This window comes from Zychaea mexicana (genome assembly GCF_025766255.1).
Source record: "Zychaea mexicana strain RSA 1403 chromosome Unknown BDB00scaffold_70, whole genome shotgun sequence".
Taxonomy (NCBI): Eukaryota; Fungi; Mucoromycota; class Mucoromycetes; order Mucorales; family Lichtheimiaceae; genus Zychaea; species Zychaea mexicana.
Window position 1 is genome coordinate 210,959 of NW_026516733.1, and position 25,730 is coordinate 236,688.

Genomic DNA, 25,730 nt, shown 5'->3' on the forward strand with positions numbered 1-25,730 from the left:
GAAAATATTCTACAAAAACATATATAAAGAAGGAAGCAGATTTCTGTTTCTTTTTCTTTACCACGCCTTCTTTTCCTTTTCGCACCAACTCCCCTCACAATGCGCCCCATTCCACTCTTTATCACCATCCTCGTCTTGAGCTTGATTCAGGTCACGCGTGCCATCTCGTCAGCAACTGCAAAGAGCGCGCTGAAGATCCATAACGAATTCCGTGCAAAGCATTCAGCACCCGCCTTGAAGTGGAGCACCACCTTGGAAAAGTATGCCCAGAGCTGGGCCAACAAGTGTGACTTCAAGCACACCAATGTATGTATTGGTTTCTCATTGTTATGCTCGTAGTGGCAGCAGTTGTAGCTATCGAACATTGTCCTTTTCTATGTACTGCTTTTACATAATGTACTGACAACAGATTTAGGGCCCCTATGGTGAGAACCTCGCTTGGGGCTACGCTAACTTCCCAGCTGCTATCAGCGCATGGTACAACGAGGAAGAGAAATATGATTACAACAATCCTGGCTTCTCCGGCTCCACTGGTCATTTCACTCAAGTGGTCTGGAAGTCCACCACTGAACTCGGCTGCGGTATCAAGACCTGCCCCGATGGAGGTAGGAATTACACTTAATTTTTGACTTGGCCTACTTGCCGCCGCATATACTTATCTTTTGCTCTCCACTTTTTTTTACTTATGTTATATCTCTTTTTAGCCAAGAACTACGTTTGCTCGTACAAGTCTCCGGGCAATGTTGTCAGCAGCGACAATGCTTATTTCAAAAAGAACGTTTTGCCAAAGTAAATAAACTGGCCCGGTACAGGACTACCTGAATAGCGTATTCTGAAAATAAATAAACAATTGTCTTCTATACCTTGACGCGTTTGCTATTTGCCGAGAAGGGACATTTTCCCGTTCACAGTCTAAAAGGTTGTAGCGCAGCGTTGCTTACACCCGAATACACCGCCTACAGTGTTCCCCATTAAATTCCACGTCAACATTGCCGATTTTCTCTCAGCAAGGAAAGATTTACTGGAATTAGTGAGGGCTCAAAGCCTAACGGATTTAGACTTTACAGGGCTTCAACTGTGATAGAACTTTAGTCCGTTACTGCTAAAATAAAGACCACTATCTTCTTCATATGGCTTGGTAGCAGAATCGGGTGGAATAATCATCAGGTAAAGTCCAAGTTGGCGACGAGTCTCCTATCACTGACAAATGATAGAGAGTCCCGTGTACCCATACCCTCAGTGTTGCTCAAGGACAAATATGGATATTCAGGACTCGTCGTAGACGCATTTAGTCGAGGGGACATTGTGGCGAGCCCATCATCAAGCAATGATATTATTTAAATTACAGCTTTCAAGCATGTATTCACCATGCAAGAGAATCAACATTGCATAAACAAAGAAGGTGCGTTTTTTTCATAATCGTATACATACAGGACTTTGTACTGGATCAATTGAAATACATAAAAAAGGAAAACTCTATTATTACAGCCTGTACTTCCTGATTCATTTCAATTATCCTATACGTAGCGTTATAATCAGCATCGACGATTTCGCTTTTCTTTTTGGATCAAAAGATCGATTTACAATCAGTGTAGACCGAGCATATCACTAGCACCATGCACCAGAGCTTGTATAAAATCGCTCAACAAGTGGGTGGGTGGATGACGAGAGCTTAATATAAATCACAATAAGCCATGTGTTTATTGACACTGTCAATTATGCATATAGAAGTTTTACAGAAGAGGTGATGGATACAAACATCTAGTGAAATGTAGTATGGAACCAAGTTTACGTAAATCACAATTTTTCTTGCATGCGATGAGAAATGCAGATCATATATTTACGGTCATTTACTGTCATAGACATATATAATGGATAATTTGCTATATAATTTTATTGGTGGAGAAACAATCGCATACACGGAAATAAATGTGCTAATACTAGCTATTAGAGATCAATGATGGACAGAGTAGGAGGGCGATTTAAACCTTGTGAAAAAATCACATTGGGGCTCAAAAATATTCTGGGGTATACATAAAGTTCCTGCAATCGAGGCGAGTGCTGTATGAAGGCTTTCGCAAGATGTAGTCTAGTGTCGTCATTATCAGCGTAAAGGCGTGAAATTTGAACGCGCTTCAAAAAGTGCATTGTTTTGAACTCGAGGGTTCGACATTTATTAGGCACAAAAAAAGGCGCCGTCAAGTTGAGCACCGTTACTTTACTCCGTGATAAGATATCGCACAAATCATGTAACCGGTACACCGAGAAACAAGAGCAGATGCTAACGACGTTGAGAGAGTACATGTTTATTTCCAGCGATTCCAGAATTTCGGATGTACTTCCTTTGATACCTATCATGAACAAAAATAGACTCGTTATTTTTTCCAAAAACAAAATGTCAACCGTCAAATTGATTTACATAATGGTCATAGATGGAGGAGACATAAGAGCACTCACCAATGCTGTGCATGATTAAAGATCCATTATCAGCAGATTCAATTGAAGGAAAAATTTCAATCGATGGGCTGTTGTAATATCCGGTATATACGAATGGCAAGTGATCTCTTTCTCCACGCAGTGCCTCGAGTAGCCGCGTTTGAGCATCGTAATACATCTTCTTCAAAGGAGAAGATGAAAGATAGAATGCCGATCGACGTTCCCAGATGTGATCCATCAAAAACGTACGCCAAGTACGGCAAACTTGTGTGCACGACCAAAATTCGAGGAACGTAAAGTCTTGCAAGAATATCTTTTCCACAAGTTCGAAAGGGAGATAACCGACAAAGCTGCACTTTCGGAATAGCTTCACTTTTGATGTCTTTTCGTGTAAAGTCGAGAAAGTGGAATCATCGCTGTCGTGTTTGTTACGGATGACGCTAACCTTGTTGTACTCGTCGGGCTTCATGTACTCCTGGGTTTTCAGTAAGTCGTCAACCTTGTCTTTGCTATCAACACCCTCAATCATTTGCTCGGCAACTATTGGAAAAGCATGTCCGTGATCGCTGTCTTGAATACTGCCACTCCCAATGGCATTGAGCTGCTCCATTAGCTATGTTGCTTTGCCGTTTTGATAAAGAAAGCTGAGAAAAAAAAAGAAGGTGGAAAAGAAGTGACAAAAGGGTATCACAACAGGCTCGTTTTAACTTTTTTTAATGATAATTTGGCTGTGATCAATCAGTCCCGTTACGCCAAGAATGAGGTATATGTAGTGGGTCAACTGTAAAAACAAGCGCTTTTCTGTTACAAGGCAGCCCGTGTTATTTTCTTATGTTTGTAGTGAGAGGCCGACAATTACAGACCATAGTACAGTCGTTATATGGGAAACGCTTAGTTAAACAATGCTATTTAGCTTCCATTTGACATGGCAGCGTACCATTAATTAACATACGATACGTTTTTGGCAAATTCCTTCTGCATATAACACATTTGCTTGAAAATCGAAAGACGGTATTTTTACTAGACATTACGTATTGATGAAACATTTCACAGCAATCTAGAACGGCACAGCGTTCTTTCTTGTGTAATTGCTGCCCAACAATTTCTATATATGAAAATATTCACTTTATAATTCTCCTCCTCTCTTTTTCCACTCCTTTCTTCACTTGAAATATCAAAGAGCCAAGATATCATGTGCTGCTTTTGACTTTTGGAGAATTTTGTTCACATGAAGAAAGGTCCGTGTTCTATTGGCTGTCAACAAGCCTTAATATCGATACTACACTAGTTATTGAAATCACAAACAATGATGGAGCCATTAAAAGAATTTTACGTCCCAGAGTGTATTGTTAAAATCATAGACATAAAGTTTCTTATTTTTGTCATATTTTGAGCATGTATCATGTTATGCAAGCAATGAGACATGAAGAATATTGGAGATGAATAGTTATGCAAACGGGTAATTGTATGTATGAGTAGCTCTAATTTTGTAGCGGTACAGTACAAATCATCATCTTTTGACTAACATTAGCAATGTACTTAAATTTCGAGCAAATAGGCTAATTGAAGGAAATACTGACGGTAAAACTACATATTGTAATTCTTTGTTTTGTCAAGATTACTGCACTTGAAGTACAGCTTGATCAAGAAAAGTTTTGTATGTTCGAATTTTTGTGCTAGATGATAACGCGTTGTGTCGTGAGGTGATGGGATGCATCGCAGTTCCGTCTTACAGCAGACAAAAGAGTAAAAGCGTAATATACATACAGCTTTCTGATGCTTTTCAGATGGCCACAAATATCGTTGATACGCGTGTAAACCGATTCGTGAGATAAACGTGCAGGGACAGATTCGCGCAAAGAATGGAACACCGTGTATTCACACATAAAATTTGTAATAAGGGATTGGGAAAGTGAATCCTATGCCAGGACAAGGTACATTATTGTAGAGCAAATAAAATGCATGTGTAGCATACCTGTACTGTATGCTACATTGCATATGGTAGCAACACAACTGTGGTTTTCTTTTATGATGTGTAAAAATAAAGGCGCGTATCATAGTATAGACGATGGCGCATTTTCTACGTGCCCTTCCTAGCGACATTTACTCTCAAACAGTGTAATCAGTCGATAGGTATGTAACGTGCATTTACTATATATTTATCCATACATGCGCATGTCTTACGTCATCACCATCTTCATTGAAAGAAGGAGTGGTGCAGAACTGTATATCCAACAGAAGCAGTATCGTCCATTCTTGGATACGACTACGGGCAAAACACGATTCTCGGGCGGCCAATCATAATCGACAAGAATTCCCATGGTTATAAAGTCCGGCTATCTCAGCTCAGTTGCCTTTTCGCTTCTCTTTCCCTTATCTCCATGTTTTTCTATTTCGCGCAGTCGTAATCGTCATAAACGCGCTTTTAAGCCAATCACAGGTAAATTCCTTTATAACCCTGCTTCTGCTGCTTTACACACGCTCACACTTGTGTTTTAGTTGTGAATAACCGTAGTGCGTTGTTTCAAAGGCCCATCACTTTTTGTATGTGTCGGTAGTGTTTCTGGGCACGTTTGCAGGTTCGACTCCTGGCTTGACACAAAGGTGGGCGCTACGTCGAGGTCTATTGTTCATTTTGGGAGACCATTAGTCGCATCGGCCCCGCGCAAAAGAGCTCGATCACCTTCAGTGGCTATCCTGAACGATCGGGTCCCGCCTTGGACGATACAAGCGTGTCTGTTTTAGCCTGGACTTGCCGTACTCTTCGGAGTATGGTGGGTCTGTCAGATAGTCTTGAAATAACGCTTGAGGAATTGAGGGAATAAGGAATTGACGGAAAAGGCATTGGCATTGGTGTCATTCCTGAAGGCTTGCCGAAAGGCTTGCTGGAAGGATTGGCGGTGTAGGTTCCAGCTTCGAGCTGGGACTGAGGCTGTGGTGGACATGGAGGTTGAAAGGTACTATGTGCCCTTCTCAACCTCCTTCTTTCTCGTTTATTGTCAAACTAATGGACGAGAGAACTGCCAATGCCTTCTTCTTTTTTTCAGCTAGACACTTTTTTTCACCATTGTTATTTTTCTTACATTCTTTGAAATAATAAAATAACTCTTCCATCTGTTTCCCTTTACAAATATTTCTGTTTTTAAATAGCGTATATCACGCGAGCTTTTGTCGCTTTGATGTAATAGACGTTTGCGATGGCAACTGAGGCATAAGTGACAGCTAAAAGCCGTTGCTATAATAGTATGGCCTGTTCTCGCTGTTGCGCAAGACAAAGTGCTTATCAACGGCGTAGTGATGGGATCGTCACAATTCTTGATTCCCACATGGACTCTGTGACCAAGTTGCCATCGCTGGCTTCACTGGAAGACACTTTGCATAAATCGAAGCGAAGCCCTCCAAGCACGCAATCTCGCGACAGCAGTTCATGAATCTACCTCAGCACTCGATCAGCTACACAGATATCTAGAGCAGTTTCTGGCAGTCCGCGTCGAAGCATACCCGCAACAGGGCAAAGCCGTAAAGGTGTACAGTGATGCCCTATTCTTTGTCGACAACTTCCCAGCTATTTGAGAGCATAAGTTATCGCCACACGTATTCTTATCAGACAACAGAGATTCAAGAAAGCAATAGCGATATGCGCAAGGTTCTGAATAACGGTGAAGGAGGGTACCTCAACTTCCGATATAATCCCCTGACAGACACATTATTCTACCTCTCCAATGAAGCTCACCCTATGCTTGAAAAGAGTAAGGACATGAAAGTGCAACCTTACGATGTGCTCGCCGTAATCCTAAACGAGCACTCTTTCGGTGACATCCTTCGGTGCATGACTGTATCCAAAGCGTGTCGTCAATACATTATTGATTGTCCTACAATGTTCACGCTACAAACTAATATCTACATTCGAATGGCATAGGATCCTGCGAACTACGAACAGAATACAACGGGGGTGTGGAGCTAGCACGGCACTTGGATGCGTGCTATGTCTTGAACAAGTAAACAGCAACGCCTATGAGATATTCTAGTAATAGCAGCATCAGCAGCGCTAAAACCCGCATCTCGTCGCCATGTTGTAAAAGCGACGGAATAAGGCCTAAAAAAGAAGGCACTACTGTAGGAAGGCTGACTGAAGTAATCTTCTTCTTGTAGCTCACATATTAAGAAGACAAAGAACCGCCTACTATGTGGTGCTACATTGTCTCTTTTCACGCAGTCTGATACTCTATCCACTGCTCCATGTTAATCAATGGGCAATGTCTGTGAGCGTGATGAAAATACCCTGATGGTGACTGCGCTGTGGATGTTTCTTGATTATCATAACAACCATTAATAAACAATCACCACCGCTAGTGAAAAAATTAATAATAAAAAAGACGTACTTCGTCATAATATTCGGAAGGCTGTATGATATCCATGATAACTCTTTTCCCGGGCAGGTTGCCAATTTTCGTTGTTCTTTTATACTCTTTATTGATAATGGATGATGGGCAGGAATAGTAAAGGGAAGAGAGCGAATCGACCAAGAAGCAATCGTAATCCTTTTTTTTTTGAAACGAAATTTGAATTTAGCGTGTCTGTGTCTCGAAACCAACTGCTCGCTGCACGGTGTGGTATCGTGATCTCAGTCATGAAAAGAAAGGGTTGCCCTGTGATTGGTGTAAGTAGCAATCAGATTATGCGTAGTGCTCGGCTGCTTTGTCTCTTATTAATCATCTCAATGTAATCCAAGTATTACAACACACGTCTGAAATGGAAACGCATGTATTCTTGACTTGAATGAGTCATTTTAATCGTCCTGCGTGAGCTGCCTGTCTGCTTTGTCCTGCTGCGCGAAAGATGCCCTGTAACAACTATGCTTTATGTAGCCGGAAGATTACTACATGTCATCGAGCACAAATTTAGATTTCCGGAGATATTGATCTCTCCTCGGTCCCCATGTGCAATATTACGCTGGGTATGCTGAAAGGAGAAATGCATCAAACTGTCAATATCTTTCGACAGGTCATCCTGCAAAACAATTGAACAGGTCTAAGTTACACAAGGATCTCGTCGTTCAAGTAACGCAGTCTCTCTTTCACGTTCTCTAACGACTTTGCGCATCTCTCTCCAATGTGAAGTAATAATAAACGATTTTACACACAACATTGTCCAAAACGAAACACGAATGTGCTCGATATGCCATGACTATTCTGAACGGAAAGATGACTTGCGGCCTAAGTCCGTTCCAAAGTCTATTTTTTATCCACACCTACACTTTATGTCGAGCAAACCCGTCTCTAACATACACTCTAACATGTCCTCTCTGTACGATCTAGACCTTGATTGCAGCTCTCAAGTAAGTTATAAGCAAAGGCGCGGCTTGTGTCAGGGTTGTTTGGCGTCATTACATTATGCATGATACGGGATGCTTACAGAGCCAAACTAGCAAAATTCCAAGTCCAAACTATTGCGGACCGGTGCACACGAAGGACGGAAGCAAAGAGCACGAAACACACTTGCAAGCTCTGACTTCATCGTCACGGCAAGGTTGAATTCGGAAACCAGGTCGTTCAGGGAGAGACTGCTGGAGAGATCCCTGAGTAAAAAGTCCTGCTTTCACAATCTACATCTTTCTTACAGTGTTTGTCGTTGGTTAAGCTTCTCTTGCTGTTTACTTTATCACATTAAACATATTATGATATTGATAATTTAATACGTACTCATTGTATCCAGGTGATTCTGCTTGAGTTAGCTGCTGTTTTACCTGCCTGCAAAGATGCTTCCAAGGAGGCTAGATACGAGCAGAGGAACGGCTTTTAAGAGCGATTTATATGATGCATACATACAACTGCCGGTATTGCTATTCATTGAAAACCACTGCCCGTCGGACGTCTATAGTTAAACAAAGACATCATAGCAAGCTAATATCCTGCTTAGAATGATAGAATTTGAGAATGTAACGTCTATGTATCTATAAGCTACAGTAGTGATCTCAAATCATACCGAAACACACAGAGAGCATGGCATAGAGAGCAGTCTCTACTATTGTATTTTCGATATCTTGCTCTCATAACTAATAAACACTTCATATTGATGATACCATTGATACTTCTAAAAAAGCAAGGAATGATATCATAAGAAGAAGCTCCTCTAGCTCTTCCTTTAAAAAGCGCTTATCATGCCGCAAAACATCAGTACAATCCATCATCATGATATAGAGTGGTTTGATCTTTTATCTGAAAGAGTTTGCATTAGCTAAAATTCAGAACAATTGTATACAGCCGGCGTTCACTGTACGGTGGCAATTTACATATGCACATTTGTGCTTCACTTAACTATTATGCTTCAGTGATTGTGGAGATGTAGTTTCAGCCGAGCACTTCTGCTTAAGTTTCAATGCAGAACAATGTGAGGGAATTATATTTAGCTTAAACTGTCGCTGCATCCTCGTGGCAAGGTGGATGTCGAGAAGGCAAGACAATAAGCGTCGCACTGTTGTTGTCTGTACTACCATTTGAAACTCGAGCTTAAGAGTATGATACTTGTCAATAGTAATCTTAAAAGTTGGTACTGTAGATGTGTAGCTGAGATAAGTAAAAGAGAGGTTGTTTATGGGCCTTTTAAAATGTCACATCATGTTTGTCGCGTGGAGCTGCAAATACAGTAGTAGTATATCTATGTACATCAAGATGAGGTGATGCATATGTTTATCTATTATCTGTATCATACATCAAAGGTTGTTCAATAAAATGTATTTTGCTTCTTCTTCACTTGCCAATAGATACGCAGTGAATTTTGTATTTGAGAATCCATACAGTACATGCACTCCTCAAATATTTTAAAAAATCTGAAGCTGGATCCCTTTATAAAGCACAACAGACTGTTGCAGTGCATACGTAATCGATTGAAGTAAAAAATACAAATTATATTATATCATCTTTCAAAAAAATCGTTATATCGCTCAAAGCTGTACAGCCAATGTGCGTAGACCGATCCAAAGATTTTCGTAAATGCAGGTGCAAATTCATGTTGGGTGTAACAAAATCAGGAACGTGAAATGCTGCACATCCTGATATGAAACGCTCGAGTAAATGATGAGCTTGGTCGAGACGCTCATAGTGGCTGTGATTTAGACAAGGTGCCATGCAGCGACGAAAAACATCCTATTCGCCATGTGAGCAGGAGGCAGGATAGATTTGAGGACAAATGCGGAGTAGACGAGTGTCCATGTCTTCCAGTCCTCAGCCTTCATCAAATCGAACTTGCGCTGTATTTTGCACTTTCCATGCGGCAACACAATCCCATCAACGCGTTCTTGCATGGCCTCATAGTCAGCTTCGCGGAAGTAACCAAATAAAAGTCCTCCACCCAAACACCAGAACTGAATGGCAGTTCCCAGGAAGCATATTATACATTACGTTCGCTAGAATATCAAAGAGCTCTTGAACTGCTTTTAGAGAATCTTTGAATCTCATACTGTATATGAAAAGGCGTGAAGTACGACCAGAGAAATACTTTAAGTGATTTAGACGTAGGACGGTAAAGGTGATTTCTACTATCATAGAAGACTGCTTGTACTATTTCGGGTTCGATAGCAGACAGCCTAATATGATAGCCATTACTATTGTCGGCAAAAAAATATACCTGCATATAGAGAAGCAGCAAATGATGATGATAAAGTTCTCAATGCTGTAAAGAGCAGAGCAGAAAAAATTAAGGACGTCTGTAACCTTTTCTTTTTTCGAAGACCAATTCAAAAAGATCAGCGCGATGTGCCTTTGAAATAAGTACATTGCCCCTTAATGCCCTCAGGGACGTAGCCAAGCACTCCCACCAAACCAAACAAAGATAGTTTACACATCTGCGAATAACGTAACACAATGCGTAGTCAAATAATGAAAATATCAAACGCTAATCAAGGCAATCACTTTTTATTTTTTCTTGACCAATATGTGCAAAAGTTGGATCATACGCTAAGTACTTCAATTTTGTGTCACTACTAAGCAAGGACAGATGAATGATTGATCGAAAACAATCCGAAGTTTGTCAAGGTTGACCAAGGTTATTTGCCTCCCTTTTGGGCTTCACGGGTATCGGCCGTAGATTGTGCACGCGCCTTGAAGTCTTGATTCGTTTGTGTGCGATCAGCGTGCGATTGGATACGGGATGCGTCTCCCTTCGTCATTGGGTTCTTGGGCTGTGTAGACTTTACAATATATATTAGGGAGGCTGCAAAGTAGCATTTTGATCTGCAGGGAATAGTAGCCAGCTAGTAATACCTTGTCCATTTCGAAGATGCTTTTTCTTACTATTCCAGTTTGTACGTAGAAGAACAAAGAAGAGAGAAACGACAACATTACATGGTATTCATATATGCTATCCTTTTCTCTCGTCATACACCTGTCAGAGACATGTAATATAATCACGCTACAAAGAGCGGCATGTGTGTGTCGAGTCATACCTCGTGAGAGTTATTGCTGACCCTTGTAGTAAAAAATGCATGAAAAGAAACAGCATATGCAACCTTTTTCGGGGGGTATCCCCAAACCGTAAATTATACTTGACAGATTCCAGTTAATTTTTTTGTGGTTGGAGCCATTCGGCTGTAACGTACAGTTCCAATAATACGTACATAAACAAAATGTATATTGCAACGTGTTTTAAAATTACATCAGAAAAGCAGAAGCAACATGTATCAGCAATAGCTGCCAACCTACAAGAAAAGCGTCGTGAAATAATATTGTAGAATAAGGCATCAGTAATGACGACACGGCTTCACGAGTGATGGGAAATCTCATGCTCCAGACCAACGTATCACTACAGCATATGACATGAGTTTGATCAAGGACTGACATTAGCCCCGAAGCGATGGGATGAAACAAGAATTCGTACAGTTTGTCTGTTCTTCTTCCATAGTCAGATGTACTACCATCGCTTGTTGCATGAAGTCTTTTTTGCAAGAGTATATGCGAATGAAAGCTTACATATAATAGCTCTCTAACAATATGCCAAGATACAAAAGTGTAAACAGGTTGATTGATACATCCGCCATTTTGCATGGGAAAAGCTTGTTGTAAATATGCTATTATATATTCGTGATGTTACCGAAAAGCATCATTTAGAGAGGCAAGAGTGTAATAAAGACGTGGTCATAAATATCCCAACATGTAAAAAACTTTAAGCGCCTTTACATATTGGGATGGGTAGAGAAAGAAAACACAACAGAATAGTGTCTCTATTCTATGGCCGTATGTAAATTGGGTCCCAGCATGCACGTAAACCATGGAGCGCCCAAATATCAATGATGGGGGTTTCATGAATAGAACCTGTTGTTCTTTTTTTATGTACAGAAGCTTATAATAACCTGACACACGTTTACATACAATATCAGCAACTGTTGCAACACCTACAGCACAGCGGAAACCCTATCATATCAAATATATGCAAACATCCTGGTGTTTGTTTTCTTTATAGTAACAAGCTTTATGTATTATTTAAATGAATTGACAGGCTATCAAGAAAAAGGTATATGGGCAAGTGCCAAAAGCTTCACCGGAAAACCAGAGAGATAGGATTGGACGGCGTTGTTGCTCCTTTTACTATCTAATAAGCTGTAGTAGCAGTAATAGTAGTAAAATCATAGTATTAGTAATCCGCTAACTGAAATCCAAAAGAAGCTACATACCAAAATCCCTGAAACCAAGTAGTTCGCGAGATGTAATTAAGAGAACACGCTTTTTTACGTTGCTTTGACTGAGAACAAAATATGGTGCATATGGTGATGCGCGTTTTCTTAACGGAAACAAAACAATGCTTATGTGCTCCTGGAAGAGAGAAGAACTCGACGCTTTCATTGGATCCAGAACAATCCCCAAAACAGATATTATATAATAAGCAAGCAAAGAAGGGCCGTCCCCAGAAAATGGCGCTAAAGTTGGATACCCTTTCGCCCAAACCACCCGACCCACCTTCTCCCTCTCTCTTTTTGCTTTCGCTCTAAGTTTGGTGTGCGTGTTTCTGTGTATATATCCATTTTACCTCTCAAACTCCCAAAAAGTCACCAATTCCGTCTCCCTATTAATTTCGTAGCAACCTTATATTTACTCGCTGTCATGACATCCCAAGCGCCACTCCATATTTTCCATAGCAACTCACCTACCACACCAACACATTTCGACAATGTTGCAAGGAAACAATCACACAGTCTCGAAGAAGTCCATGCTTGGCTGGAAAACAAGGTTGCAGAATGGTTGACACATCATAATTTTAGTCGTTACAGGAGCAAGTTTATCGGTAAAAAGTTGTTTCATAAGAACAAAAAGCAGTAGTTTGAAAAGGGACCTGAACGCAGCCCACATGAACACTTTTTTACCATTCATGGTTCTTTTAAAACTAATTCTGTTTCGTTTATCACCATCATAGAACACAATATCACAGGAGCAGTATTGTTGGATCTCGATAATGAAGCGCTGAAAGCAATGGATATTAAAACGGTTGGTGAACGAGTTAAACTGTTAGTTGCTGTCAAGTCATTACGACAAGAGTGTTATGCTTCAGCAGCAACAGCAGCGAGAGCAGCACGAGTAAACGTAAGGCAAAGGGAGGGTTTGTAAAACTTGGAGACAGACGATATTAAAAAGCTAAATCGCCTTTATCTTTCACCAGAATGCAAACCATACCGATCAGCAACGATCCGATTACCTTTTACACAATCAGTCTAGTACATCAGTTGCGAGTTCACACACGTTAGGGGGTTCTTCTTGGGGGTTTCATTTGGACGGTGGCGGCGGCGGCGGAAGCCACGGAAAACACGAAGGATTCAATGTTACAACGCCACATCCAGAAAAGACTTCCAAATCGGCCGAATCTAAAAGCTTGCTTAATCGATCCAATTCGTTCTCTCGTTTCTTGGGTCGATCCGACTCTAAGAAATCATTGCGATCTGCAGCAAATGGCCAGGAACCACCGCCCGTACCTCCGAGTCCAAAGGCTGTACAAAAGGTAGTTGGATTTGTTTTGTGAGAGAGAGGCAGAGACACAGAAAGGGGCACATATGCGTGCACACAAGGGTGTACTTGTGTCTATCATTGGGATAGTATCGTAAATGCGAACACAGTCCAGAAATTAACTGATTTCTGGAAACACGTTGTTTAGCGACAGTCGTTGGAAAAGGGGATCATGTCGATGGAACGCGTCAAGCAGGTAATAAGAGAGGTGAATTTACATTATTTCCATCCGTACATGAGGATGTATTTTTTTTACATTGTGGGAGGAGCGTTGATCTTCATACACATGCTGACATTAAGTACCTACTATGATTGGGGGTGTATAGACGTGCGTCAAAGTTTTTGGCGAAGAAGGGCAGACGCGCATCGTGAACGTGCATAATGCTACAGATGCAAAAGCAATCATGGCCAAGGTTCTGCATAAATTCGGAATAGACGAAAACAACGCTGATAAATACTGTATATTTGTCGGATCAAGCACCAACGGTGAAGGTAAAGTTTTTGGGTTAACTTGGAAATTTGTCCCCAGTTTACTATACTCACACCCTACACTATCTTGACTCGTTGAAATAGCCCGAGCTCTATCCGACGCTGAAATGATCGAGATTTGCAGATCAGCAGATCGCCCTGAAAAAGAACGGCTAATTCTGCGAAAACGACACCAATATCCCACCCACGAAGAGTTCAAACGAAAAGGAACAACGACATACAAACAACATCCCAATGCTTATACCATTAACTCGCCCATCACAGCATCATCCACAATTGCCCCGTCCACGTTCTCAACAGCAACACCCTCATCATCATCATCTGCGAATGGCTTCCCCGATAAACAAATGACGTTGGATATAATTACAGGTGGAGGATCACCCATTCATAATACCAACTGTAGTAGTAGCAGTATTCGTAGCAATGGCAATCACTTGTCAGTCATGGAAGATCCACGTTTATCGCTTCGTCCACAAGCCAGAGTTCGTCGATTCTTTGGCGAACGGCCGCCGTCTGAAGTCATTTCGTCGAACTTGCCATCGTTCTTCCCCAACCATAAACGAGAAGTGTTGGAAACTGCCGGTATCAATGCAAAACGACTCTCAATGACACGAAGTTCGTCTGCTGGACGACATCATGAAGGCACGGCAGGGTTCAGAAACAGTGTGCTTCCAGAACTTGTCTCTGTGCTTGGTGTTGATCTCGGTAAATTTTTGGAAGAGGAGGACGAGGATGGTGACGATGGAAGTGATGACGGACATCGTGATGATGATGATGACGACGACGACGAACACGACAACAGTAAGGACATTGATAGTGATGATAAAGCTAAAGAAGAAAGCTACGAGAAAGCTTCTTCCACGGTGACAGCAGCTGAAAGTGATGATGATTATGCGGATGCCCCAACAATGCCCGTCGTAGGTGGCAATGAAAGTGTGGTTTCTTATGATAGCAGTTTATCTGACACCAACAACAACAATAACACGGAAGCTTCGAGCCAGCAGCAACAACAACTAACCTCGGTACCAGCAACAACTTCAACAAATAATACCAACACCTATCAAATCCAAAATCGGTCATCTAGTTTATTACATCTATCTGGCAAACAGGATCTACAACCACCACCTGCACAAGCTGCACCACTTGCTGCACCACCCACAACACCTCCTGAAAATGGTAAATATTTGATCAAACGTAACAATGCTAATCAAATGAAAGTGGATTGAGGAAATTAACCAATTTTTTTCATCAAAGAAACCACAAAGCAACCCAATTTCACCATTCAGGCCGAGCCACCAACACCTACCAAAGTACAACCGACTATATGTAAGTTGATGAAGTTCATAATCGCTAATTATCCGTACACGACGAATAACTCTATGCTTAATAATATGCACTACTTTTTCCTCCTAACCAATCTATATTAGCGAATGAGTCTCCTGTTGCTTGGATGAAGGGGTCACTTATCGGTCGAGGAACATTTGGCGATGTTTATTTGGGACTGAATCCGCTAAGTGGTGAACTGATGGCGGTGAAGCAAGTCGAATTGCCGGTAGAGAATTCTGCCACTGAAGAACGGAAAAAGTCAATGGTGGTAGCACTGCAACGTGAGATTGAATTATTAAAAGATCTACAACACGAGAATATCGTGCAATATCTCGGTAAAGCCATCATTCATATGAGGGATCGCATGTAATTTATGTATGTATATATTCACTAAATTTACTTGCAATTTTTGTTTTAGGGTCGCAAACGGATCCTGCCCATTTCAGTATTTTCCTTGAATATGTACCAGGTGGATCGGTAGCTGGACTATTGGCTAGTTATGGTGCATTCCAGGAACCACTTGTCAAGAGTTTCGTTCGACAGATACTAAAGGGATTGAATTATCTTCATGGCAAAGATATTGTACACAGAGATATTAAAGGCGCCAATGTGCTAGGTAAGGAACAAGGACTTTATGATTTTGTAATCCGCTTCTAATAACCAACTCCCTATCATAGTGGATAATAAGGGAGGTGTAAAAATAAGTGATTTTGGTATTTCGAAAAAAGTGGAAGAAGGTAAATTACACCATTCCCCCCCAAGAAAAAAAAGTGTACAACCCAAAAACAAAAAAAAATATTGATGCACTTAATAAAAACAACAAAAATGGTTCGTTTTGTTATAGATATAATGCAAGTGTCGTCAGCTCCTCACAGACCGAGTCTGCAAGGGTCTATATTCTGGCAAGTATTACACAAGCTTCTCCCAAGAGCATATAGTTGCTGCGCGGTATTACGAAAAAGAGAACACTAACATGACATGATTCTTCATGTTGTTATATAACAGGATGGCACCCGAAGTTGTTAAACAAACACATTATACCCGTAAAGCTGATATCTGGTCACTAGGCTGTATGGTGGTGGAGATGTTCACTGGTGACCATCCATTCCCTGAATTCTCGCAAATGCAAGCTATTTTCAAGGTATGAGTTTTAAAGATTATGGGGAAACCAATAATCAAGGCAACAGGGGGCCGGGGAGGAGAGGAAGAAGGAGGACACACGCAGAGGGTTAGAGGGTGAGAAAGGGGACTTGGCCCAGGGATTCTAATCTTCTTTGCGGGGTTTTCGCTTTCGTTATAATGTAATAGATCGGCAGCTACACAGCTCCCAGCATTCCAGATAATATTAGCGAGGATGCGCGCGATTTCTTAAGATGCACCTTTAAACTGTAAAGTATTATGCAAAGTGGGCAGTGTGTTTGTGGGATCTGTTTGGGAGGATAATCCCATTTGCTAATATTGAAATACATATTGGTTTTATAGAAAACATGAAGAACGACCAACAGCCAAGGAACTATTGGACCATGTTTTTGTAACAGCACGATGCCCTTCTCCGGACGCATCTTAACCCTTGTTGCATTATTACTACTATTACTATTAATGTTTATTACTACTACAACTACTACTATGTCGTGGTGTTTAAAAAAGCATATATACACAAACACACACGCATATACTCTATTTCTCTCACTCTGTGGATTATATATATGATACGTAGTATTGTGGACAGCGAGAATTTTTTGTTCCATGTTTATATAAGCTTTTCGTTTATTGCCATTATTTTTACTTTGTTTTGTGTATGTAAAGCGGAAAGGAACAACAATTATTATGTTACTATTTAGTAAATAGGAAAAAGTCTATGTAAAAACAACGGACTAAACGGTGTAGAGGGTGGTTCCCCTATCCATGAAGCTCGACGTTCTAAAGTGCGACCACCACCACCACTTGATGCTGTTGTTGCTATGGGTTTAGGGATGGCTTTACGTTGTTGTTGTTGTTGCTGCTGCTGTTGTGGAAGAAGACGATTATACTGTTCACCAGCTATCCTAGCAGCAGAAGTGATAGCATCAGCAGTACTATTATTATCGTTGATGGTGTTGCTGCTATGGCGGGTCACCATAACAATATAAGAAATAGCAACAATGACGATCAGCACGATATGCACTTCGTCGCCAGGGAAAACAGGGGCAGGCTTAGTAGTAATGACAACTTTCGAAGAGCAAGAAGAAGAGGAGAAGGAAGGGGTTCGAGGAGCACCAGCGGTGGTCGTAGTAGTAGTAGTAGCAGTAGTAGTTGTGGCAGCAGCAGTACAAGGACCAGGAGTAAGAGGGATTGTAGCAAGAACGGGCGATGGTAACGCTAATTGCTGGCGTTGGTGTTGGTGCTCCTTGATGGATGTGTTGCAATTTAAGTTGCTGTTATTATTGTTGTTATTACGGCGAAGATACTGCAGATGTTGAGGATGAGAAGGAGGCGGCGGCGCAGCTGATGAAGATGAGGCAGAACTTGCTGCACGTCGTCTTAATCGATGATGATAATGCTGTTGCTGTTGTTGTTGTTTTGGGCTTGTGGCAATTGTAGAGGTGGGGTATTGGCGATGATGATGTTGAAGATGGTTGTTGCTGTTGTTGGTATAATGATGATGATGATGCTGCTGCTGCTGATGATGCACTGACCTGGAGCGCGCTCTGCTGACTGCTGCCGTTTTTGGAAACATTATTAATTCAAACTCGTTCAACTGATACATGAGTTCCATGTTGGGTTTGATAGCTGGTGCACGGATACGCACAAAGTCATATGCCTCGGAAAGTGACATTTGTTTGGTAACCACTGACGACAGCGGGTTGTTACGAGACAAGTAGAGAATATAGGCAATGACTAAAGAAGCAGACCGTTCAACACCCGATTGACAGTGTACAAGAACATTCACGTTGGATCGATGAGCGTTCTCAAGAATGCGAATGGCACGTTGGAATTCACGGCGAGCCAGGTTGTTTTGTGAATGTGTCCATTTAAAGTGGTGGTAAGAAGACACGCTTGGGGCTGGACTGTTGATTTCGTGAGCAACATTTATGATACACGAGATATCGTGGCGCTCGAGCACGGCGCTGTTCTGAGCGGTGTGACAGGCGCCCAAAAAGAGGTTGGGTAGGATTTGGGCTGGTCCTTGCTCATAGTGTGTCAAATGCTGTGGTTCTTGTGAAGGTGGATTGTCGTCATTGTCGCATGCTGCTTTGCGTATTGCTGCTGGTGTCGCTGCTGCTGGTGTCGTTGTAGCTGGAGGCTGGATACGGCGGGATGTCAAGTTCAACGAAAGATTTTTGTGATTCTTGCGTTTGTCAGCGAGAGTAGTGCTGTTGGTCTTGATGGCGGTAGTAGGTCGTTGTAGAGTAACCATGCAAAAAATAAGGGTGGGTTGGAAAGAAGAGAAAGAGAGGAAGACAAATATGTTCGATGGACGTGGTTTGTTCACACGATATAATGCGAAAAAGAAGGGGGGATTTGCAAGGAGGAGAGGTAAAAAGGGCAGGCTTTATATATATACTGTGCATACAAGACTTGCTCAAGGAGGTTCTGGAAAGGGGGTTGGGATGAGTTAAATGCTCTTCATTATCTCTCTTTGTCTTTTGGGGAATTGCTGCAAATGAAGTGCATGAACGACAAATACATATTATACCAGCTAACTTACTGCTACGTAGCACTACTACTTACTGGTAATATTCACAGCTTAGCCCCTTTTACTTATCCACCTATTAGTGCTATTAATACCACCATCATATATGTGTCACTTTTTACTAACTTACCAACCAGACAAAATCCATTTGATACATTTTTTCGTGGACATATCACAGCCTCCCTTCTTTTCTTCATTTTTCTTGTAGTCCTCGTTGCTCAATATACCATTACAACAACCATTATGAGAGAAATGAAATGACAAGTTTTTATTTTTATAACAATGAGGATGTCCAGTCAAGGGTCGTTTTTACATTATCAGCACACGGTTCATAGAAGAATGGCTTTAACATATAGAGAGTGAGTGAGTGAGATGTACTACTACAACAAAAAGCTTATTTTGTTTGATTTAAGCGGTGGCACCCAAGGATGGGAAGGCAGCATCATCCTGGATGTTGACAGCGGGGGCAGCAGACTGACGGCCACGACGACCGTTGCCACGACCACGGCGCTCGCCACCACGACGTTCGCCACCACCACGACGCTCACCGCCACGGAAACCACCACGGGGCTTCTCCTGGAAGCGCTGCTCGATCTCAACAACGACCTTGTCCTTGCGCTGCTGCTTCTCAGTCTTCTTGACGGGCTTGGCATCCTATACAACCATGCATAGAAAACAAACACAATAGCTTAGTCCACCAATTCATTGGACTGCCTCCAATCCAATGCGAAAACCAGAGTCCTACAGCCAGCCAGACCCACTTATTCCCTTTGGATGGGTAGCGCTGTCCATCCTCTCTGGCCTTGTCTGATCCTCTCACACACTCTCTCGATCCACACTGGACTTCTTTCTTACCTTGTTGACGTAGAAATCAGGCTCATCCTCCTTGACAAAGGCAACGGCGTTTTCCCACTTGGAATCACCCTCAGTACCCTCGTTGGCCTTGCGGGCCTCGGGAAGGACGACCTTCAAGGACTTGTTAGCCTTCTCGGCCAAGTACTCTTCCAGAGTCTTGGTGACTTCCTCAGGCTCAGCAGCCTCAGCAGCCTGCTCTTCAGCACCAGCGGGATCCTTGGGGGAAACAGAGTCCTGGGCACTAGTTTTTTTGAATGTGCAGTTTTTAGCAAACGACTCTTTAACATCTTGAACTTGTGTGTGCGTCTCTCTCTCTTTCCCTCGGCTGTCATATCCGTGTGTCTCGTTGCCCCCCCCCCCCACCACACTCGTTTCTTTCAAATTCGGTACTAAAACACTTACGCTTCGGCTTCAGCCTTTTCGGGGTGGCCCCAACCTTGGTTTTCCTTCTTGTCGTTGTCGCTAATGTAAACCGTAGCACATCAATAAGTCTTTCTGTTGAACACATATATCGAGGCGTTTTTTTCTCATTTTGGTCAACTCACACAATACCGGTACCGCTGTGGCGGTCGAACTCACGACCACGACGGCCGTTCTGCTGGCGACCACCACGGCGACCACCACGGGCACCACCACGAGGGGCTAAATTAAAAAAGTAAACAAAAGGGCGTACGTCAGTTGGGTTTTCCAATTTCTTTCATTGCTGGCACCATAATGTAAAAATATAGCAACATGGTGGTGGTGTGGGTTATATTGGGAGTTCGAGAGCAGAGGGACCGAAAAGAAACGAACAAGCGAGAAAATTGAGAATTTTCCCTCAATTGCTTATTTTTCCCAATGTTGCTGGGGCCCTGGCCAATCCCTTTCCTTTCCAACACATAGACACCCATGTTGCTTATATTTTGCTTTTCGTTCGATTCGTAGTCGAGTTGATTGCGTTGTTGTTGTTGGCAAATAAAAAAATAATAATAATTACCACCGTTGGCCTTGCCGTTAGCGCGCTTCTCGCCGTTAGCCTTGGGTTCATCGACCTTCTTTTGCTCCTTGGCGGGAGCAGCAGCAGGCTGACGGACCTCGTTATCGTCGCCGAGGATATCGAAGAGGTTCTTGGAGAACGTGGCGTTGGACATGACTATACGACCTTTGAAACTGATTCTTTGCGATGGATGGCCTCGTTATTAGGCGGATGGATGGATGGATTATCGCAAAAAAAAGGGACGGTTTCTATGACGAACTACTTGCTGGAATTTAGACTCTCCTCCCCCTCTCTCTCCCCCCACTCAAGTCTAATTATCCATCCACCCCCAACCACCGTACTAATATTCACGACTCTTCCAGGTAAATTGTTGTGCCGCCACCGTCTCCGCTATAGCCGTATTGCCGACCACACTCACTTTGCTTACTTTCTCCATTGATAAGTCTTGCTTGAAGACCCAAGTAGTACGTAGTCAACCCTGCCGGATCACTGACTTGAGCTATATGTATCTCAGATACCTTGTGGACCAATTGTTGACTTTGAGTTTGATGAATATTTAAAGAGACCCTTTTATAGTAACTTGCATATTAGCAGTAATGACATGATCCATACCTGCAAACAACAATGAAGCTTCTGAGTTTCTAGGCGGGTTGCCACTCTGGTTATCTAAAATCTATAACTTAAACCAGATAAAAGAGCAAAAGAACGGTAAGTGAATTTTTTTTCACTTTAAGTATATTGAGAGGGGGGACAGTACTGATAATTAGTGCTGCGGGTTGTGAACATATGACAGGAAATGCTATGCACGGTACATCCAACAGCTTGTCGAGGCATCCATGTTTGACAGGTCCCACCAGCTAGGAAAACATCGAGCACCTCCGCACAAACTATTGCAAATCGCACTGATAAGAGAAAAAAGTGACACGCACAACACACTTTGTATCACACGCAGCCAAGTTGACGATCGTCCTTTTGAGAGTGTAGATGTAGATCATATGGCTTCCCTTATGACCATTCTTCAAGATCCATATAAAGAAAGTCATGAAACGCGACATCTTATATATGCTTCTCCTAACATTTAGTTAGAAAACATGTAGCAAAACATGCTTATCACGGAAATAATGTGGCACCGAGTGACAATCTGCTTCCATATTGGCTCCTCTACGGATCCAGATTCATCATTCATAACTTGAGCCACGATGACATGTTCCCTATCTAGTTTCAAGTTGTTGATAATTCTACTGCAGTCATAGCATTCCTCCACCGATATCAGTAGTTGTTTTCCTATGCCATAAATCTTATTAAACATCTCCGTGCTTGCTGGTAGATGATAATTATATAAAGAGGAGCTTTGACAATGGCTGGTCTGCCTCTCTTCTGTTGGGTCACTCGAAAAAGCGCAACAAGAAAGACATCCAATCTTGACAGGCGCTGCTTCTTCTCTTCCCTTTTCCCCTTTTACACTTTTGCACTCACCACTTGTAGCTCAAAAAGACCTCTCAAGCGATATTCAATTCACTAGGAACAAGAAGGCTGACATTCATCCTCTAATTCTGGTTTAACTCAACCTTCTGTTATAAAAAGCAGCAAAATGGGATCTCTTGTTCGTCATCTTAGTATGATAAGGCGCCAGTGAAAAGATGAGCAGCCAGAGTACATCAGTTCATTGCGCAGTCGATATGATACCCAAAAGTCAACATTTTTTGAAGCGTTGATTAACACGTGTATACGTCTGATCAGAAAAGTACCTCGCTGATGAATTAATGTGGAGTTCTTTCACTACAGCAGCACAGAGCTGTGGAGTTTTCAGTGTCAATGTTCTTCTATCCTAGTGTATACTGTGTAGCCCCTCGACTGTCTCATGCGATCAGTGAGAGTCATGCTTCTAAATAAGTCTCTCAAAAACTGAACTAGTAGTATTGGAAGAAATCAAATACACAGGTACAAGATCGAAAATGTTGTCGTAAATGAAATTATGCGCGGCTGCATATAATTGTTATGACTCCTACATTTTCTTACATGTGTTTTGTCAATTAAATAAAATCCTACTACATGTATGTGCGTCGTTTGCTAAATTGACTTCACTTAAACAGATTATGCAAGCTTATACGGAAGGCTTAGCACAAGGTTAACACTAAAAGTATTAATCGCTACCGGCTAGGGTTGAGCACACCATTACAACAACACACAGTGCAAATCACCTACTTTTGGTCATCTATGATATACTTTATCAAGAAAAAGAAGAAGAAGAAGAGGAAGAAGACTGTTTACGGAAAAAGAGAAAACAAAGTCATTACGGCTGAATGCCAAAGACTTCCTCGAGCCAAGCATCTACATCAAAGGGTTCAGCACTGTGGCGCGGGAGCTCTTGCTGGGTAAGATCAGCTTGCTATTTGCTGCTCACCCCTGTTGTTGTTGTCATTGTTGGTAGTTCCATGGCTGCTGTTGCGCGGCTGTCGCTTGCTCTTTGCTGCAACGGTCACCTTCTTGATCCGCCCAGCACAGCTCGTCGTTATTTCTATCATGATTGTGCTGACGAATTCTTTGGCGCACGAGATCTTGGTTACTACTTTTATTTTTCAGAGGACTTCAAGTGAAAATCGCGTAAAAAGAGAGCAAAATTTACTTCCAAGGAAGTAAAACTTTATTATGATGATCAACTGACTCAAGGGTTGACAGGGGTCACCTGTCAATCCAGACCATGCCAGGTTACACCGACAAGCACACTGGACACGTCGAACAATGGGTCTGCCATCTCCCCAAGGAATGGCGACCAACCTGACATTCCCCTTTGCAATGTGCACACTCCTGGCTACACGTACACACTAGTCTTGTCCTTCTACGTGGCTCTCATGAAGTGTCTTTATTCTACTTGCTAAAGCATGGCTTTCACCGGACTACATTATATAAGCTTGCTAGTAGTGCCTTGTGAGAGTGTGTGTAACCAACGACGTGTGCATAAGTTGTAGGTGACGGTGGGTTAACTTTCGTTTGGCCATACGTATCTGGGATAGATAGAAAGAGATATGGACAAGAAGACAGAGACATCCAAGGTCTAAAGTCGAAAGAGACCAAGAGCGTGTGATGAAGCGTGTGGGGATGATTGGAGCAGTGTGCATGAGTTCTGTCCTTGTGTTACTCTGAGAATAAAAAAGTTATAAATTCTGTTCCTTCCCAACTAAAACTCTGCTCCTCCCCTCTCTTTCCGCTTTACTTCTCCACTGGTTTTCACGCAAGCATGAAGGTCGTAAACAAGATAACTGGAAGTAAGTTCATCACTTCACTGATCACCAAGATCAAAACCACCCGTGGAGGTCGCGTTACCAAAGTGACCACAGCTATCAAGGACAAGCCCCGCCCGCGCCGCAATCGAGGCCACGACGGCCACCACCACAGCGATGACAGCGATGACAGCAGCAACAGTACCATCATCATTGAAGTTGATGTTGACTCTGCTGCTGACCAGGAGCAGCACGAAGACGACGACGACGACGACGAACAACAACAAAAGCATGTCTCCCAGGAGGAGAAGATGGAGCGGGTAAGTGCGTGGTTGGGCAACATCGCGTAGATGTGAGCAGTGCAAACCACTCTCTCCCTCCTTCTCTCCCTCTCCTTCTCTCTCTCTCTTTCTTTCTTTTCTATAACTTTGAAATATACTTTTATAAAAACACTTAATAAATCTTTCCAGCCTTGTGCTGAGCGAAAACCAATATGATTGTCCATTTGTTTTTACTGCGCACGCGTGTGCCATGTGTAAATCGTCAAAATTACATTTCAAGCGGTGTCAACTTGTTTTCTACATTCTCATCGCGATTTAATGAATATTGACCTCTCAAACCCGATTATGGGAAGCGCGACATGATGTGAACTGATGCAGTCAACGCCCTACCATATGCAAAGCAGATACAACTCCTTGCAGTGTAAAGAAAAAGGCGAGCACAGTAACCAGCTCAAGGCAGCTTCTGCCGGGCTTGCTTAGGTTAACCTAGCTTTGAATGTAGACTCAATGGCAATATGAAAATGGAAACACGGTATGCGTTCTCCTTCACGCGTCGTTGACATTTTGATTCGCGTGATTGGAGCGTTTCGTGGTGAATTAATTGGTCAAAGTCACAGGGCTGGAAATCTTCCATTTCGAGAAAAAAAAGAATTGTTCAACTGACCCACCCACCCCATCCAAAAAGGAAAAAAGAAAGTTGATAGGGTCACCTGTCCATGTAGGCAATGTCAGGTTACACCGACAAGCACACTGGACAATGGGTCTGCCATCTCCCGAGTCATTGGGATTGCAATCAACCTGACATTCCCCCTTGCAATGTGCACACGCCAGGCTACACGTACACATTAGTCTCGTCTTTCTACATGGCTCTCATGGAGTGTCTCGACTTGTTAAAGTATAAAAAGACGCGTTTTTTCTTTTACTCGACACTAAAGTTACACAAGGTCTAGGCTATCCAAAACGGGCGCATGAAAGCATACGGAACAGTCAAAGATGGCTGCCTCCCATGCAGTTCTTGCGACTGCGGCTACCAGCTATGAACTGTGCAGTATAACAAATGAGCACCCGGGTTCATGATAGCTCTTCCTGCGAAAACACTTCATTCAATTCGCTAATGTGTGGCATTGTCTTAAGGGAGATCTGCACTGGCAATCGGTGATCCAAGCGGCAGACTTAATTCCTACACACGCGTTTGAATGCCCGCTTCTCGGCATGTAAAAGATATTGGAAGCCAGGGATGGTCAGACCAAGAGATGCAGTGCTCGTCTTATCGTTTGGATGATGTTGCGTGCTTGTGCAGATTATGTAAGTTGCCTGTAAGGTTGCTCTACTGCTTCTTGAATACGTTGTACAAGGCACTGTATTACAGTATTCTCGACGTCCAGGCTGAGAGCAGCAGAGTTCTCTTCAACGCTGTCAGCAGTGAGAAGGTGATCGCGTCCTTCCACATACGCGTTAAAAGCGCGGTCGAGCTGACGCCGCACG

The 25,730-nt window shown here is 42.5% G+C and overlaps 8 protein-coding genes across 8 annotated transcripts; 3 read left to right on the plus strand and 5 right to left on the minus strand.

The window, feature by feature from the left end:
- Positions 1-99: 99 nt before the first annotated feature.
- Positions 100-793, plus strand: BDB00DRAFT_875280 (CAP domain-containing protein; the record flags this gene model as incomplete). Its single annotated transcript, XM_053127325.1, has 3 exons — positions 100-306; positions 416-605; positions 705-793. The coding sequence occupies 3 exons, from the start codon at positions 100-102 to the stop codon at positions 791-793; spliced, it is 486 nt and encodes a 161-aa protein (XP_052976812.1).
- A 1,154-nt stretch (positions 794-1,947) lies between these two features.
- BDB00DRAFT_875281 (uncharacterized protein) lies at positions 1,948-3,046 on the minus strand (the record flags this gene model as incomplete). Its single annotated transcript, XM_053127326.1, has 2 exons — positions 1,948-2,351; positions 2,458-3,046. The coding sequence occupies 2 exons, from the start codon at positions 3,044-3,046 to the stop codon at positions 1,948-1,950; spliced, it is 993 nt and encodes a 330-aa protein (XP_052976813.1).
- A 2,333-nt stretch (positions 3,047-5,379) lies between these two features.
- Positions 5,380-6,438, plus strand: BDB00DRAFT_875282 (uncharacterized protein; the record flags this gene model as incomplete). The annotated part of the gene is made up of 4 exons (XM_053127327.1): positions 5,380-5,393; positions 5,826-5,955; positions 6,044-6,185; positions 6,356-6,438. The coding sequence occupies 4 exons, from the start codon at positions 5,380-5,382 to the stop codon at positions 6,436-6,438; spliced, it is 369 nt and encodes a 122-aa protein (XP_052976814.1).
- Positions 6,439-9,547: 3,109 nt separating this feature from the next.
- BDB00DRAFT_875283 (uncharacterized protein) lies at positions 9,548-10,706 on the minus strand (the record flags this gene model as incomplete). Its single annotated transcript, XM_053127328.1, has 3 exons — positions 9,548-9,780; positions 10,507-10,624; positions 10,698-10,706. 3 exons carry the CDS (start codon positions 10,704-10,706, stop codon positions 9,548-9,550), a joined length of 360 nt encoding a protein of 119 aa, XP_052976815.1.
- Positions 10,707-12,896: 2,190 nt separating this feature from the next.
- On the plus strand, positions 12,897-16,631 carry BDB00DRAFT_790297 (uncharacterized protein; the record flags this gene model as incomplete). The annotated part of the gene is made up of 12 exons (XM_053120948.1): positions 12,897-13,007; positions 13,084-13,419; positions 13,573-13,620; positions 13,751-13,916; positions 13,998-15,089; positions 15,168-15,239; positions 15,341-15,574; positions 15,658-15,855; positions 15,917-15,976; positions 16,084-16,129; positions 16,245-16,380; positions 16,548-16,631. The coding sequence occupies 12 exons, from the start codon at positions 12,897-12,899 to the stop codon at positions 16,629-16,631; spliced, it is 2,583 nt and encodes an 860-aa protein (XP_052976816.1).
- Positions 16,632-17,961: 1,330 nt separating this feature from the next.
- Positions 17,962-18,636, minus strand: BDB00DRAFT_768714 (protein-tyrosine phosphatase-like protein; the record flags this gene model as incomplete). The annotated part of the gene is made up of 1 exon (XM_053119759.1): positions 17,962-18,636. A coding segment is annotated over one exon (675 nt), but the record flags the coding sequence as incomplete, so codon positions are not given.
- A 462-nt stretch (positions 18,637-19,098) lies between these two features.
- BDB00DRAFT_837647 (uncharacterized protein) lies at positions 19,099-21,027 on the minus strand. The gene is made up of 5 exons (XM_053124570.1): positions 20,744-21,027; positions 20,313-20,409; positions 20,170-20,229; positions 19,768-20,008; positions 19,099-19,566 (listed from the first exon to the last, which is right to left on the minus strand). The coding sequence occupies exons 1-5, from the start codon at positions 20,895-20,897 to the stop codon at positions 19,321-19,323; spliced, it is 798 nt and encodes a 265-aa protein (XP_052976818.1). The 5' UTR covers positions 20,898-21,027; the 3' UTR covers positions 19,099-19,320.
- A 2,912-nt stretch (positions 21,028-23,939) lies between these two features.
- On the minus strand, positions 23,940-24,456 carry BDB00DRAFT_837650 (uncharacterized protein). Its single transcript, XM_053124571.1, has one exon. The coding sequence runs from the start codon at positions 24,305-24,307 to the stop codon at positions 23,972-23,974; it is 336 nt and encodes a 111-aa protein (XP_052976819.1). The 5' UTR covers positions 24,308-24,456; the 3' UTR covers positions 23,940-23,971.
- Positions 24,457-25,730: the final 1,274 nt, after the last annotated feature.

Bases quoted from the DNA above. Each gene is read 5' to 3' on its own strand.
- BDB00DRAFT_837647 (XM_053124570.1), bottom strand. From the start codon at position 20,897: ATGTCCAACGCCACGTTCTCCAAGAACCTCTTCGATATCCTCGGCGAC. The intron at 20,410-20,743 runs GTAATTATTATT...TTTTTAATTTAG, and splicing joins TAACGGCAAGGCCAACGGTG to CCCCTCGTGGTGGTGCCCGT. The intron at 19,567-19,767 runs GTAAGAAAGAAG...ATGGTTGTATAG, and splicing joins CTGATTTCTACGTCAACAAG to GATGCCAAGCCCGTCAAGAA.
- BDB00DRAFT_837650 (XM_053124571.1), bottom strand. From the start codon at position 24,307: ATGTTGCCCAACCACGCACTTACCCGCTCCATCTTCTCCTCCTGGGAG.